This window comes from Sinocyclocheilus anshuiensis, unplaced genomic scaffold, assembly GCF_001515605.1.
Source record: "Sinocyclocheilus anshuiensis isolate Anshui unplaced genomic scaffold, SAMN03320099.WGS_v1.1 scaffold641, whole genome shotgun sequence".
NCBI classification, from domain to species: Eukaryota; Metazoa; Chordata; class Actinopteri; order Cypriniformes; family Cyprinidae; genus Sinocyclocheilus; species Sinocyclocheilus anshuiensis.
Genome location: NW_015536503.1, coordinates 750,833 through 766,506, shown reverse-complemented (window position 1 = coordinate 766,506; position 15,674 = coordinate 750,833). Strand labels below are relative to the sequence as shown.

At 36.6% G+C, this 15,674-nt stretch overlaps 1 protein-coding gene across 6 annotated transcripts in view; it reads left to right on the top strand.

Moving 5' to 3' along the window:
• The window catches only part of LOC107690666 (MICOS complex subunit Mic19-like), a 69,562-nt gene extending 65,566 nt beyond the window's left edge, over positions 1-3,996 (top strand). For all 6 annotated transcript variants that reach the window (XM_016489088.1, XM_016489082.1, XM_016489077.1 and 3 more), the window contains one exon: positions 3,318-3,996. In XM_016489088.1, coding sequence (XP_016344574.1) covers positions 3,318-3,341 — 24 coding nt within the window. In that variant the 3' untranslated portion in view covers positions 3,342-3,996. The remainder of the gene's footprint in view (positions 1-3,317) is intronic.
• Positions 3,997-15,674: the final 11,678 nt, after the last annotated feature.

Genomic DNA, 15,674 nt, shown 5'->3' with positions numbered 1-15,674 from the left:
TGTTGTTGTTGTTCTTTTCTTTCATGTTTGTTTTTTGTTTTGTTTTGTTGTCCTGTGTCCTTGTTTTGCTTTAGTTTTTTTTGTCTCGTGTTGTTTTGTTTTTTATTTTGTTTGCACGACCGCTATGCAATAGAAACATGCTGTGTATTTTTTATCAGAACCCAGTCTTTTAATTTTTTTAAATTCAATTCAGAGTGCAAACTCATATACTATGGTAAAATATGATCATAGTATCATAGTAAATTAAATCAAATAGTGTTTATCAGGAAATTAGATAAAAATTGTTTGTCACACAACCTTTCCATGATGGCATCAGTCTAATTTGGCTACATCTTCTACCAAGTAACAAATAATTTTCCATCAAAATACTGTCGTTTGATTGGACACTCTGTCACCTCGGCTTTGACATGCCGTGTTTTGTAGGTTCTCCTTCAATCCATGGCATTTTTGACTTCCATCTGTCGCCACTGTAGATCACAATGTCTGATATGTTGGCCAGTCCTTGCTTGTCTGTCTGGATCTGGAAGTCCCTCAGGATCTTATCTTCGTCATTTTAAGAGAACAAGGACCAGATAGCACTGTATATTTGTATAAAAGTCTTTTTTGAAAGAATCTAGATAGAGTGGCTCTAATCAGTGGTCGCCATTGCTAAAGAGCCGAAGAGGAATGAATTCCCCTGATACAGCCTGAGTAGTAGAGAGGGTAACAACAGTGATCGGTCATGGCTGTGGCTGTGTGGACGTAATTACTCCATGGTTTATCTTTGCTGGACTGATAATATTTTGGCTGTGACCTTCTTCTCCTTCTTCCATCACTTTGTGAAGCAGTGACTGCGGTACAACCCCGAGCTGATAGTGCCCTGAGCCCAGAGATAAAGCATACGACCTCTTCCTCTCAAAGCACCATGAATACTACTTTATCGCCTGCGATCTCCCATTCGCTCTTTTTTTATTCTTAACGCGTGGTCAAACACTCCTTACCCTCCCTCACTCTTTTCTCTTCTCTCAACTGTTGTCCACTCTATCGGAAAGAGCGGAAGAGTTTGGGACTACAGCATCTGTTTGTACCAAGGTGTATTTTTCACTGGCTCAAACTTGTTTCCTTCAGAGGTTTGGAACAAATGCCACCACCTGTTCGAGTGTTTTTCTCTGTTCTAGAACTTTCTGCATATTTTTTGCAAAATAAGCAGTGAGTGCGTGAGAGAGATGCAGAAATACATTGCCTTATTGCAGTGCCTTAAAGATGTATTCACCCTTATATTGTTGCAAGCCATATGGTTTTCTATCTTCCAAAAATCACAAAAAGAGATGTTATACTCTGCTGCTTTCAATAAAATAAAAGTGAATGGCGACCAAGGGCTGTCATGCTGCAAAAAAAAAGCTTAAAAAGCATAAAAGTACCATAGTCATTTGACCAATTTAATTCAGTTTTTTATTGTTTATATTAAAACATTAATATGTTGAATTTGCCTTTTATTTTTAAATTTTGATTTAAATTTTAGATTGTTTTAGTCAATTTTGTTATGCATTTTTTATTTTCATTCGTTTTTTTTCTATTTAGCTTTAAATCATTTTAGTTTTAGGTTTAGTAATTCTAATACTTAAATTTATTTTCATTTTCAGCTAGTTTTTCAACTGATATTTTTATATTATATAATTTCAGCTTTACTGAAAACTATTTTTAATAGTTTTAATTTTAGTTAATAATAACAACAGTGATTTAAATAGGTGCATATTCAAATTTGGCACTTCACAGACCTGAATAACAGTTGAGATGTTCATTGAAAAATGTTTTGAATTTGGGTGTTCCTCACAAAAATATGACTTCAGAAGATTTGGCATATAGCACACAGTTCATCTGGACTACTTTTATAGTACACTGTAAAAAAAAAAAAATCTGTGACATTTACGGTAAAATACCAGCAGCTGTGGTTGCCAGAACTTCACCGTAAAAAATATGGTAGCAACATTTTAGGTTTTACAGACTTGACTTAAATTCACAATAAAATACCGTATTTCATTAACTGATGTAATGTTAATAAACCAACACATTGAAGTACTAATATCTGTTCTGAATTACAATTATCATTGTAATGCACTAATAACCACCAAAAACTGGTGGTGATGAGAAAGTCACATGATGAACCAAAGCTCATCACAAACAGCTTTTCTACGAGCTAAGGAGGACAATACTTGTATATAGAAGGTGCACAGTGTCATTCACACAAACACTAAACCCAATCATAGTGACACACATGATACTGAAATAATGCAATAAACATTCATTTAACAACATTTGATGTAAGATTAAACCATAATGTACACAACTGATAAGAAAAAACTAAAGAAACATGTTATTTCAACAAAAAAACAAACTATGAAGTGCCATGCAGGGAATTCTGGGAGTGTCAATTTACGGTTTTTCACTGTAAATTATACAATGACTTTTACTTTTTCACTTCCAAAAACCGTATTTTTAACAGTATTTTACTGTAAAATTATGTTAAATATAATTACACTTATTCACCAAATATATTATGGAAACTTACTGTTAACCAATTAACAGGTTTTTACTGTAGCATTTTTACAGTCTTTTACTGTTAAAATCACAATCATTTTTTACAGTGTATGTTATGAACCACTTTTATGATGTATTTTTTTCAGCTTGAAAGTTTGTCACCATCCACTTTTATTGTATGGTAAAGAACAGCGTAAACATCTTTTGTATTTAATTTACGAAGGCAAGTCATACGGGGTGAACTGTTACTTTAAAGTGACAATTAATTGAAATTGTCCTCATTTACTTTCTTAATAAATGTTTAATATCCCATTTTGCTCAAAAATATGTCTGATTACATTAAATGGGTTGTAGCTGCCATTAATGTGAGTTCAAATAAGGACGAATCTGTTGTTTTCTCTCAAAACATCTCTATGGCTTCTTCCTTTTTTATAGTCTTGAGGACAGACCATGACGCCTGTCTATCTTCTCCTCTCCTTCTCTTCCATGCTCTCTCTCCTTCTCTCACTCTAGGGATTCTTATTTCCTGTTATCGGGTGCAGTAGCCTGTGAGAGATGCGTATTGACGGGAAGAAAGAGCCGTGTGTTTATGTTTGGTTGTGTTGGGGCTTTTTGCTTCCACCGTGGTTTGCCTTGTGGTTCATCTCTCAAGAATATGCACACATATGCACTCACATTCACTCCTTTTTCCTTTTAACTCTCTCTTTCACCTTGTGTATTTGCATGTAAATACCATGGAAACGTGCCACTGCATCTCTCGCTTTTTTCCTAACATGCACTGCCTTTTTGTCTTTGTCTAGGACAAGTTGAGGACTGGAGGTTAAGTCTCTGAGCAAGAAGAGAGGAAGACCTGTTTGTATCTGTGATCTCACCGTTTATCGACTGTCGCCAAGGAAAGATGCCACCCGGAGACACACCTGAGCAGACCTGAACCAGAATCTGCAGTGATAGACACCCTTGAACCTTCCTTTTTTACCTATACCCTTTCCAATCACTTTTACCTTCCTCCCTGTTATTTCTCCTTTATCCAGTAAAGGGAAACTGGTATCCATTTATGAAATGGACAGAATCAGTAAACAGCGGCGATCGTAGGTGGAACTCCCAACGTTCTGAGCACCTGAACCAGAAAATGCACGTTTTTTGGTTCACAAAGGATTGCACACAGTGAAGAGAACCAAACTAGACACCAAATATTGGCCACTCTAGGCCAATCTAGAAGCAATCACAGCAGAACTTAGAAATCTGAGTTGGTTCTAGATTTGGTGGGTCTGGTTACGTAGCGTCATTTATCCAGCCGTCATACCTGTGATCACCACAATCCTCCATCACACTTCCCATTGCACTAGTCACATCTTCCAGCTGTTCGTTGTGTTTTTGCGTGTGATGTTCATTGCCGTTTTTTTTGTCTTGTCGTTAACACAGAAAGTTCAGGTCTGATCCCCTGATCTGCTTTAAAGATTAAACAATTCAAACCCTAAACCACTTCTGACTGTGTTGCATTACTGTCTTAATACTAGGGCATGATTAAACACATGTATCAAATTAATCACATGATGCACAATTAATAAATTAATCAGAAATAATCACATGATTGTTTCTGAAAAAAGCCTACAAATACGGTCTATTTTGCAACTTATTTTACTACAATTATGAGTTAAATTGCATTATACTGTGTATAATTAAAGTATCAGATCAGTCTTTGGCTTTTAAATTGCATCTCACTCTTTGTCAGTTCTTGTGCCGTAAGTGCTGCATTTTTAAATAGTTTTAAAGACGCGTTCAAAATGTTTGCTTTTTTATTGAATTAATTTTTACTAAATTTATGAGATAAATTGAATCACAAATAATTAGAATATCAGATCAGTCTTTAGCTGTTACATCATGTCTTGCAATTTTTCAGTTCTTGTGCTTTTTAAAATGTTCTCAAGATGCATTTGAATGTTTTAATGCTTGTTTTTGTTTAGAAGTAATCTTGCTATTTATTACTTAAATTGTCAGCGTTAGTTACATTATTGTGTTTCTTAAGCTTTGATGATGTTTAGTTGTAGATTAGCAATAGTTTCATGAAAACCTTTTTTGATATATAGAGAATTTGAAGAAAAGTGAGAGAGAACAGCGAAGAATGAGAGCGTTTGAGAGTGAGAGCACGTTTCCATCCTAAAGCAAAGCCTCTCTCTCTCTTTTATATCTCTTTCCCCTCCCTCATTCTCCTCGCCATTTTAAATTTATCCGTCAGACTATGCCGTGTCGCTCCAGTAGTTCTGGAGAGCTGTGAAAATGCCTCTTCACTTTCAGGCTAAAATCCGCTTCACACACACATATGCACATTTATAAAGTTGCCAGCCATGAGAACTCTTCTCCATGCCAGATGAACATTCTCTGTGCACTGGTGGTCTGAAAATATGGCAAACACAAACATACCACTTCTGCTGGATCTCTCTCTCTCTCTCTCTCTCTCTTTCTCTCTCACACACACACATCCCTATGTTTGAATACAGACACATTTATGAAGGTAGTGAAAGCTGGATTGACTAAATGAAGGTTGTTTTTCAGGAGAGGCAAAGGCTGGATGGACAGCACATCCACATCAAAATTTCTAGGCCAAGTTTTTGGTGTAGCATCTGGGAATGTGTTGAATCCTGTCCCTGTCAGAGACCCTGTCAGTCAGGTATGTTTGGCTCCATTTGAGATCTTCAATAGTCAACATGTAATTAAAATGAACCTTATCTACTTCCTTAAAGGAATAGTTCACCTGAAAATTGAAAATTATCAGAAAATTTACTCACCCTCAGGCCATTCTTGATGTAAATGAGTTTGTTTCTTTATCGGAAAAGATTTTTAGGAAAAAAGTTAGCATTACATCACTTGCTCACCAATGGATCCTCTGCAGTGAATAACAGTAAGAGTTCAAACAGCTGATAAAAACATTGTAATAATCCAAAAATTAATCCACATGACTCCAGTCCGTTAATTACTATTACTGTAAGTATTAGTAATTACTATTACTGTGTTAGGCTAACCAAGACTTGTCACAACAGCACTTGCATATTATTGCCCTTTTGTTGGTTTTGATTGCTTCTATTGTCCTCATTTGTAAGTCGCTCTGGATAAAAGCGTCTGCTAAATGACTAAATGTAAATGTAATTAACATCTTGTGAAGTAAAAAACTCTATGATTGTAAGAAACAAATCAATCGTTAAGGTGATTTGACTTTAAATGGTTGATTCTGGCTAAAATACCAGACCATAATCCATAATAATGCTTCCTCCAGTGAAAAAGTCCATCCCCTGTTGTTCTCTCACATCAAAATCCACCAACATATTTGTGTGTAACTGTTTTGGACTGTTTTCGCTTGTAAACTGTGCTTGATCTAGGCATATTTATCTCCTGATTCAGATGAGATGATTATTCGCTGGAGATAGAAGTGTTTTGGAAAAACCTGGAAACAATGGTTTAAAGTTAAAACGTCTTGATAATGGAATTGTTTCTTACAAACAACCAGATTTTCACATCACAAGACATTAATTGATGGACTGGAGTCATGTGGATTACTTGTGATGTTTTTTTTTTATCAGCTGTTTAAACTCTCATTCTGACAGCACCTATTCACTGCAGAGGATCCATTGGTGAACAAGTGAGATAATGCTACACTGTAAAAGCTGTGGTTGCCGGAATTTTACCGTAAAAAATACGGTAGCAACGTTTTAGGTTTTACGGTTTTAACTTAAATTTACAGTTAAATACCGTAATTTCATTAACTGATATAAAGTTAATATACCAACCTATTGAAGTACTGAAATCTGTTTTGTACCTTTGTAATACACTGATAACCACCAAATGCAGGTGGTGATGGGAAAGTCACATGATGAACCAAAGCCTATCACAAGCAGCTTTTAAATAATAACATGTATAGAAGGTGCACAGTGTCATTCACACAAACACTAAACACCATCATGGTAACACATGAAACTGAAATAATGCAATAAACATTAATTTAACAACATTAGGTGTAACACACAACCCTAATATACAAAACTGATAAGGAAAAAACTAAGAAGAAACAGTTATTTTAACAAAAAAACATCAAATTTGAAATGTAACGCAGGGAATTCTGGGAAGTTCAATTTATGGTTATTCACTGTAAATTATACGGTCTTTTTCACTTCCAAAAACGGTATACTACCGTAAAATTAATGTCCAATACATGTAATGTCCAATACAGTTTTTCACCGTATATAGTAGGGGAATTTACCGTTGACCATTTAACAGGTTTTTACTGTAGCATTTTTACAGTCTTTTACCGTTAAATTCACGGTCATTTTTTACAGTGTAAATTTCTCCAAATCTGTTCTGTTTAATTACATGTTTGTGGCGTGCAAGTCCAAAAAATTGTGATATTTGTAATCTTTTGTACTAGCCTTTTCTGTCTTCTTACATTTGTAATCCATATCATTCTTCAAAATGGATCCATGCCCTTTATTCCTGTCAGTCTTTTCATGTCTACCTTTTTCCCATTGACATCGTGCCCACAAATGTTGGCTGTCTCTCACAGCTCTTGATTTTCTCCATCATTGCCTCTCAGAAATCAGAGGTTAATCTTCATTCTGTAAAGATTATTCCTCTCAGGGCAGATCTCGCTCTCATCTACTCCCCTCAGAGCAGCTTCAGGGGAAATACTCCTAAGTCCTCTCTACTTTATCAGTGCTTTTACTCTCTTTCTACTGATAGCTTTTCAGAATGTTCCTGTTTGTGTGCTGTGTGAATGTTTCTGCCGCCTGTAATCGAAGAGAGTTTCTCACAGAGGGATTATGGATTCTCTCTCTGTGTGTGTTTCTCAGGTACTCTAATCCTTGCCGAACTAACACTTGACTTTATGGGAGTGACAACAGAAACGTCATTTCGGATTCCTTGTTACATCTTAAAGTATTAGTTCACCAAGGAAATGAAAATATTGTCATCACCCTTATTCATTTAAAATCTGGAAGATGTTCCTTCTTCTGTGGAACACAAAAAGAAGATATTTTGAAGAATGTTCATGCTGTTCTTTTTCCTACAATGGAAGTTGATGGTGACCAAAAGAAGAAAGAAAAAAAAGAGGCTCCAAAAAGAACTATAAAAATATCATAAAGTAGTCCATATGAGTTGCGAAACTGTGGAAAAACATTAAGGCCTTTTTTTTTTTTTTTTAATAGTCAGTAGCCTATAGCTTATGTCACAGTTTGGGAAATGCACTTTTGTAAAAAAGATGAAAATATCAGATACACTAGTAGAGGGATAATTCAGTCTTCATTTCAATTAACAAAAATGTTTTAATAGTTTTATTTTTAATTAACAATAATAACCCTGTTTGGACCCCATTTACTTTCACTGACTGGACAAAAACAGTTGAAACATTCTTCATATACCTCCACAGAATGTTTAGTAGAAGAAATAAAGTCCTACAGGGTTAGAACGATATGAGGGTGGGTGAATTATCTCTTTAAAGTTAAAAAACTATGAATATTGACTTAAAACTGAGGTAACTACCTGCTTGAGGTAACCTCAACTGTTCTCAGAGCAGTAGTTTGCAGATTGCTACTGAGTGGCAGCTAGTTATCCAGTGCATTTGTCTAAGCCAGGGGTAGGCAAGTTCGATCCTAGAGAGCCGCAGTCCTGCAGAGTTCAGCTCCAACCCTAATCAAACACACCTGAACAAGCTAATCAATGTCTTCAGAATTACTAAGGCTATAGGCAGGTGAGGTTTTTTTTCAGGGTTGGAACTGAACTCTGCAGGACTGCAGCTCTCTAGGACCGAACTTGCCTATCCCTGGTCTAAGCAATGAGGTGTGAATAACCTATCTACAGTAGGGTGCTCCAGGGGTGGAGCTTACTGGGACATTCTGGTATATATTGCTGGTTTTGTGCACCTGTAACGCAGGCCCTGCCATGGGGCGACACAGAGTTCATTATTGTAATGGGGAGGCAGATGGCAGTCCTTTCCATGGGCTTCACCAGCCTGATGACTCTATTCATTAGCAAGCTATATCCTCTATCATGCTCTCCAAATAATTTATAAACTGCAGACTTTCTCTATCTTCACCCACACTTGCTCTGCTCTCCGCAGAGCCACTAGCTTAGACACCATCTTGGAATAATTCTTCATTTGGATCAACAGCTGATAAATAATGTTTTCATTCTCTTGTGCATGAGGAGCTCCGCTGTATATAATAACCGCTCTGGTCATTTGTCTCCTGAGAAGTGTAACAGGTCCTTTGCTGCTTCTTTTTTTCCATTTGCCCAAAAGGTTATTTTAATTGACCTGTTAAATATGGCTGGAACATTTATTTTAATTGTTGCTAATGTAATTCAGGCAAAATGGGGCATGTAGAATTAATTGAATTTTGTTAAATAATGCATAAATGAAAGTCTCGTTGACTTTGTGCAGGTAAAAGGAGAAAGAGAGTGAGATTCGGACTAAGTGGATAAGAAAGATTCAATCTCAATCCCTTCCTGCCCATGAACTCTACAGTTAAGACAGGTAAAGCTAAATTAAATTTAATAGGAACATAAAATCAAAATTGATCATATTAATACACATTCCTGGATTTATTATGGTTGGTGTAGTATTTCCTTTTGAGAAAATTTTCACTCGGAAATTACTAGTAAATCTCACTAATGTTTACAAAGACAAGTAAAACTGTAATGTAACATTTAGAAAGACTGAAATAGTATTTTCTTGTAAAACATACTCCAATAATCTTTGTTTTATTAAAATATTTTTTACATTGCAGATCTTAAAGGGGTTCTATTATGCTCTTTTACAAAGTCTTGATTTTGTTTTGGGGGTGCACTAGAACAGGCTCTCATACTAGGTTGTTCGAAAAACACATTATTTTTCACATATTTTACATTATTACAACACCTCTCTCCCCAGTCTGGCATGAACGGCTCGAATAGTTCCTGTATCAAATGAAGGACCGCCTTCTGAAATACGAAATGTGCTGTGATTGGTTAGCTGGGCCAGTGTGTGTTGTGATTGGCAGCACTCGGCGCCTGGTCGGGAAATGTCATGCCCCTTACCATAGCCGCCTGCTAGCTTCAGTGTAAATATTGCGTCAAAATCAAATCAGTTTGAGCGCGATTTAAACCCGGATGATTGTAACCACTCTAAGTTCATCTGCCTTGGGAAAGCTAGCATGTCTCCGACATTGTGATAACACTCATTGCCTTATAGTGCAGCTCAACCAGGTCTCGTGACTCGTCCCATTCTTCGGTATTTGTGATATCACAAATCCTGAAAAATATGTGTTGTAGTCAAAACGAGTCATTCGTTGTAGTTTTTGAAAAGTGATTTGTGTTAAATAAAATATCTCCTTTTGAATTGGACTTTGAGCTTTATAACTTTGCAGATCTTTTTTATGCTCAAACAGCAAGCAACATTACAGACTAACTAAAGTTGAAAAAGTGAAAAAGCATAATAGGACCCCTTTAAAATGCAGATTACATTGCTTTAAATTATTTTTCCATGTCTAAAATCACACACTAACAGCTCTAATCTTGATAAGAAATATCTTGATTTTTAGTTGTTTTGGCTTATTTTAGTGCTTGATTTTACTTATTTTTAGATCATTTTAAATAATCAAATCAAGTCATATTGAGGCCCCCTTGGAAGTTTCCAACATGATTTCATGTACATTATTTATATGCAATGTATATATCAAATACAAAAACAAGATGCTGTCTGAGAAGGCATCTTTTAGATACGGACATTTGTACACAAAGATTCTGGTGATAAAAATAGGCTTTTGTTCACTCTGAGGTGTTTCTGAGGTGCAAGTAATTTCACAGAACCAGCCTCGGGGTCTCACTGTGTGTGTGTGGCAGAGACAGAGGCACAGACAGAGTTGCCCTTAGACAGAAGTGATAATATTTCGAAAGTGCTCCGGGGCTGGGTCTCACAGACCATTCAATATATGAGAGGAACCAAAGTGTTTGTGTGTTTTCAAGTGGAACACGGCCAAGGTGGACGAGAAATCTCTGGGTGGGAGCGAAAGAGGAAGAGAGGAACATTTAAGGGATAAGAGAGGGGCTGTATTTGGGTTAAAGGAATAGTCACCCAAAATAATCCAAATCCAAAAATAGACATACAATCTCTCTGATTTTACATCTTCTGATCTTTTCTATACAATAAAAGTAAATGGAGCAGCCAAGTTAAAAATGTTTTTTTGCAAAACTGCACAATGAAAGTAATTCATATGGGTTGAATGATATATTCTAATGATAAATTTGTGATTAACAGACCAAAATTTAAGTTGTTTTGCTTGAAATCTCTCTGGTGGCCTTCAAATCTCATTTAAAGGAATAGTTGTTTACCCAAAAATGAAAGTTTGCTGCAAATTTACTCACCGAGGCCATCCAAGATATAGATGAGGTTTTTTTTTCATTCGAACAGATGTGGAGAAATTTAACATTAATTATGCTCAAACAGCAACATTACAGACTAACTAAAGTTGAAAAAGTGAAAAAGCATAACAGGACCCCTTTAAATCCATATATAGTTTTTATATCTTCTTTTCCTCTGAGATGGTTCTTTCCTTAAGCCACACAGGCTATTGGATAATGTTAACCAATAGCCAAGTAACTTGTATAATGTTGCTTTGATTTGGTATTTAATAGTCACTATTTGCCATCCTTTTTTGTTGAATATCCTGTTTTACTTGGAAATACATCACATTACAGAAGTCAAATGCTAAAGTTGCGAAAAATTGTGGAAATGGCTCTGGTGACAGCACTCACTCAAATCACAATAGAAAACTCTAGTGAGTGAAATCTCATTGGTCCAAATAACTGCAAATTAAAACTACATGTTTTGTTTGACTACCTGCTGGAAAAAAAGCATCTTGAACCTGTCTGGTTTGCTGGTCTCCCAGCCAGGCTGAACTGGTATTTAGCTGGTTTACCAACCAGCTTGAAGTTCCAACAAAACCTCTCTAAAACCACCATACAGACCAGTCTGACCAGCTAAGGGAGACCAGCTCAAAAGCCTAAACTTTAAGGTTTAAAGCCTAAACTGGTTTGCTGGTCATAGCTAGTCTCCCTTAGCTGGTCAGACTGGTCTGTATTGAGGTTTTAGAGAGGTTCTGAGCAGTTATTTTTAAATTACACCATCAGAAAAAAGTGCTAACATTGTACCTTTAGCGGTACAACTTCTCACTGGGGCAGAACCCTTACAGCGACAGTTTTGTACCCCATCTACCCTTAAAAGATTCATTTTAGTACCTTAGAGCAGTGTTTCCCAACCGGGGTGCCGTCTGTCGAGTGAGTGAGCAAAAATTTGTGAGATAGCTAGTTATAATGGTAATAATGTTTACATATGTATAAAAGCCTACATTAAAATCTGTCATATAAATTGGTCTCTTCATTAGAAATTAGCCTACTGATTGCCAACATTGATGGACAAAATTTTGTAATAATATAAAAAATATCTGTATGACATTATATTCTGCAGTTCTTTCCTGTTGTACCGAATATCTATACTTTTCAAATTATCATATCGAAGTTAGAAATTCAAATATTGTGACAAAATTAATTTTGTAGGGTGCCACAAGTTTGTCAAAATTTCCAAAGGGTGCCGCGACTAAAAAAAGGTTGGGAAACACTGCCTTAGAGTAGTATCATATACCCTTAAGGTACTACTGTGAACATTGTAGGGGTAAATAAGTTACAAAGCATGCTTTCTGAAATTTGAAACTTGTGTTCGGCTAGTGTTTGAAGACAGAAAAATGCTGCATACTAAGTTTTTGCTTGTTTTCGCTCTCTCTTTCTCTCTCCCATGTGTGGCTATTTTTAAAAACTGCCTTTTTTCCATTTTTTAGAAGTGACAAGTTTTGGTGGTTATTGTGGGTATGTGCGTGCGTCTGTAAGAGAGAGCGAGATCAAGGGAATCCAAGGTTACAGTCGACATGCATACTTCCTCCTGAGATTAGAGACACGATAATGAACTTCAGTGCTGCTGTCTTGGCGACAGGAGAGTGACCTTGTGGGCTGAAGGTGTGTGAGTTCCTGGTCTTGGGGGGTGAGTGTTTGTGAGGGATGAACCTTTCAGTGGGAGAAAAATGAAGGAGTCACAGCAGAGGCCTGAGTGTGGCATGTGCTGATAGAAGTTTCTTTACTCGGCTGCACATCTCTGTGTCTCCAACCAAAGCGAACTGAAGACTGGAAAAGTTACAAAACTTGTTGAAACACTAGCTAATTTATTCCACTTTACTAGTCACCTAAGTTTAAATGTTTTGATAAGGTGCTTTGTATGGGGTTGTGTTGGAGACATGACATGACCATTTGAAATTGAACTACGAATACCTTTTAGGTTCCAGATTAATTCCTTGAATTTGAATTGATGTAGCACACAGGATACAACAGGATTGCAATTCGAATTTAAAAATCATTAAGTAAAGTTGAGCCAAAAATTGTATATATACTACTCATTACCATAAATGGAGAAATTGCAATGCACAATTTGGCAGAATAAGTCCTGCCTTTAAATAAAAGAGCCATTCGCTAATTGGTGGTCATCACATCACTGTAACTGCTGTTGGAAGCTCCTTTTCCCAGTCCTGAGATGCACGCTTTGGAATGCGTATACTGCATTGGCTGTACCAACCTGAAATATAGACCTTTTTTTAAGAATATCTGAGTCAGTTCATTTAAGAATGTGTTGCTCATTTAAAATGTGTTAATTAAAGGAATAGTTCACCCAAAATTTTAAATTTGGTCATCATTTACTCACCCTCATGTCGTTCCAAACCTGTATAAGTTTCCTTTTTATGTTGAACACAAAAGAAGACATTTTGAAGAATTTTGAGGAACCAAACTGTTGTTGGTCCCCATTGACTTCCATAGTAGGGAAATAAATACTATGGAAGTCAACGGGGACCATCAAATGTTTGATTACCAGCATTCTTCAAAATATCTTCTTTTATGTTCAACATAAGAGATCAACTCATGCAGGTTTGGAATGACATGAGGGTGAGTAGATGCCAACATTTTAATTTTTGGGTGAACTATCCCTTTAAACATGAATTTGGGCAGCGGTTGAGATTTTAGTGTTTGGCCATTTAGGAAGATAGTAGTTGGTCTTGCATGCCCAAAATAGTTATCCAGAGTCGTTGCAAATACAGTTGAGTTAAATGACATTGGTTGATGTATTTTTTAACCAGAAAAGCAAAGGTTAAGAAAGCAAAGTTTAGAAAAGTAAAGCATTCAAAGATCAACTTTGATCGTCGACTTGACAAAATTGGCTTGTTAGAAAATTTTGTTCATCACCTCTTCTGAATCTTGCTGGAAGTAGTAGGTCATCCAGTTTCTTTTTGCCTGCTGTTTTTCGAATACTGTGTATTCAGATGTACTACTTCTTTGGGATGCTATTTTTGCAAACAATATAGTAGGAAAGTATGCATATTTGGATACAGAAGCTATTCTTTTTGCAATTCTGTTTATGCTAGTTTATGCTTCACCTTTAAAGTCACAATGAAATGGAAGCAGTAAGTAACAGATCTTTTCTTTTGCATTGTGACGTACATCTGAGCAGGCACTAGGCATCAGTTGTTAACTGGATTTTGAGATGTGGGTGTTGCACTCTAAAGTGGAGGTAGATGAACATGAGCTTGCAGGAGCAGGGTTTAATCAGACTAAATGATTGGAGAAGTCCTGCATACGTCACCAGAGAGAAGTCATGTAGGCATATATGTATTTTTCACAATAAGATCAATAACATGCATTTCGAAAATAGATTGGGTGAATTTTCATTGATTGCATGCTGACTTTTAAGACTTGGAGACTTTAGCTTCCTTGTGGTTATTTGACAGGTACAGCCAGTGTGTAAATGTCAGTGATCCACAGGTGCACACTGACTCAAGCGTACAGTATACATGTACTTTTCTCTCTCTGAGCAGCTGTTTTGTAGGCAAAGTGCACTGAACATAAACCTATCCATGTGTAAACTCTCAATCCCTTTTACTGTGAGACTGGAAAACTAGTTTTCCCTTTGAGGGGATTTGAATGATTTCCTCTGCTAGTGTATCTGCCCCCCTCCCGCTCATGTACTCTCTGCTGTTCATCCCTCCCTCTGAGGAGCGCTGAAATGTCTTCAGTCCCTTTTACAAGGCAGTAATGTCCTCTCCCCTGCCCTAATCCTACACCTAAACCTTCTTTTTTTTCTTTGCATGGCATGGGAAGGGGAGAGATATGCTTCTGTTAAACAAGCTTACAGCGTCATGCCGGACCAGAACTGGTTGATAAACTGGGAATAATGAGAGATTGGAATGAGAAAAGATAAAAGTGATTAATTTCTCTATTTTTCGGTCACACATTCTGAATATATTGTCTGATTCAACAAATGTCAAGTGTCTGTCTCAAGAGAATCGTTCGCTCTTTTTCCTCTGGCACTCACACGCGCGCACAGGCGAGAGCATTATCGCTTTGTATATGACTGCTTTCTTGTCCGCTTTTATTGGTTTGTGTCTCGAGGTTGGGAGATTCCACCAGGGGAGCGTGTGGAGAAAAATAAACCCGTCTCCATCTTGACTCACCTGCAAAGCTTTGTAATTTCTGTTAGATGTGTTAAAGCTCCCTCACATCCTCCTGCTAAGAGCACTGGGATTCGACAAACTGCTCCCTTTATGACAAGTCTGCACACACACACCTGCTTTTGTGCGTGTGTGTCATGGCAGAAGAGTGATAACATACAGCCGTCCTTGTGGACTGACCTGCACACACACACATAAATGCCATATATGTGTCAGCTCCAGGTGAAGGGGGGTCCTCTTGACCCTTCCTCGTGGCACTAGGTGGCACTAAATCTCATTTCAACACATTCATTGAATGCTTATGCTCTTACTAATCTTGCATTACTTTTTTTTATCAAATAAAGAGTTTTTTAAAGCAGCTGAGTAGTGTTATAGCTTTATACATATAATTCCATGAATTAGATGAATATTCCAAACATATTCATTATTCATTATCATAATATATAGGTTATAACCTATTTTCATCCTCATTAGTCATCATAACCTATAGGCCCAATTAAGTGTAATCATTTAATCTGAATTCAACGTTTATTGTTTATATGCTTAAAATAATATACTTGTAATTAATTATAAACATTTATATAAAAATATTAA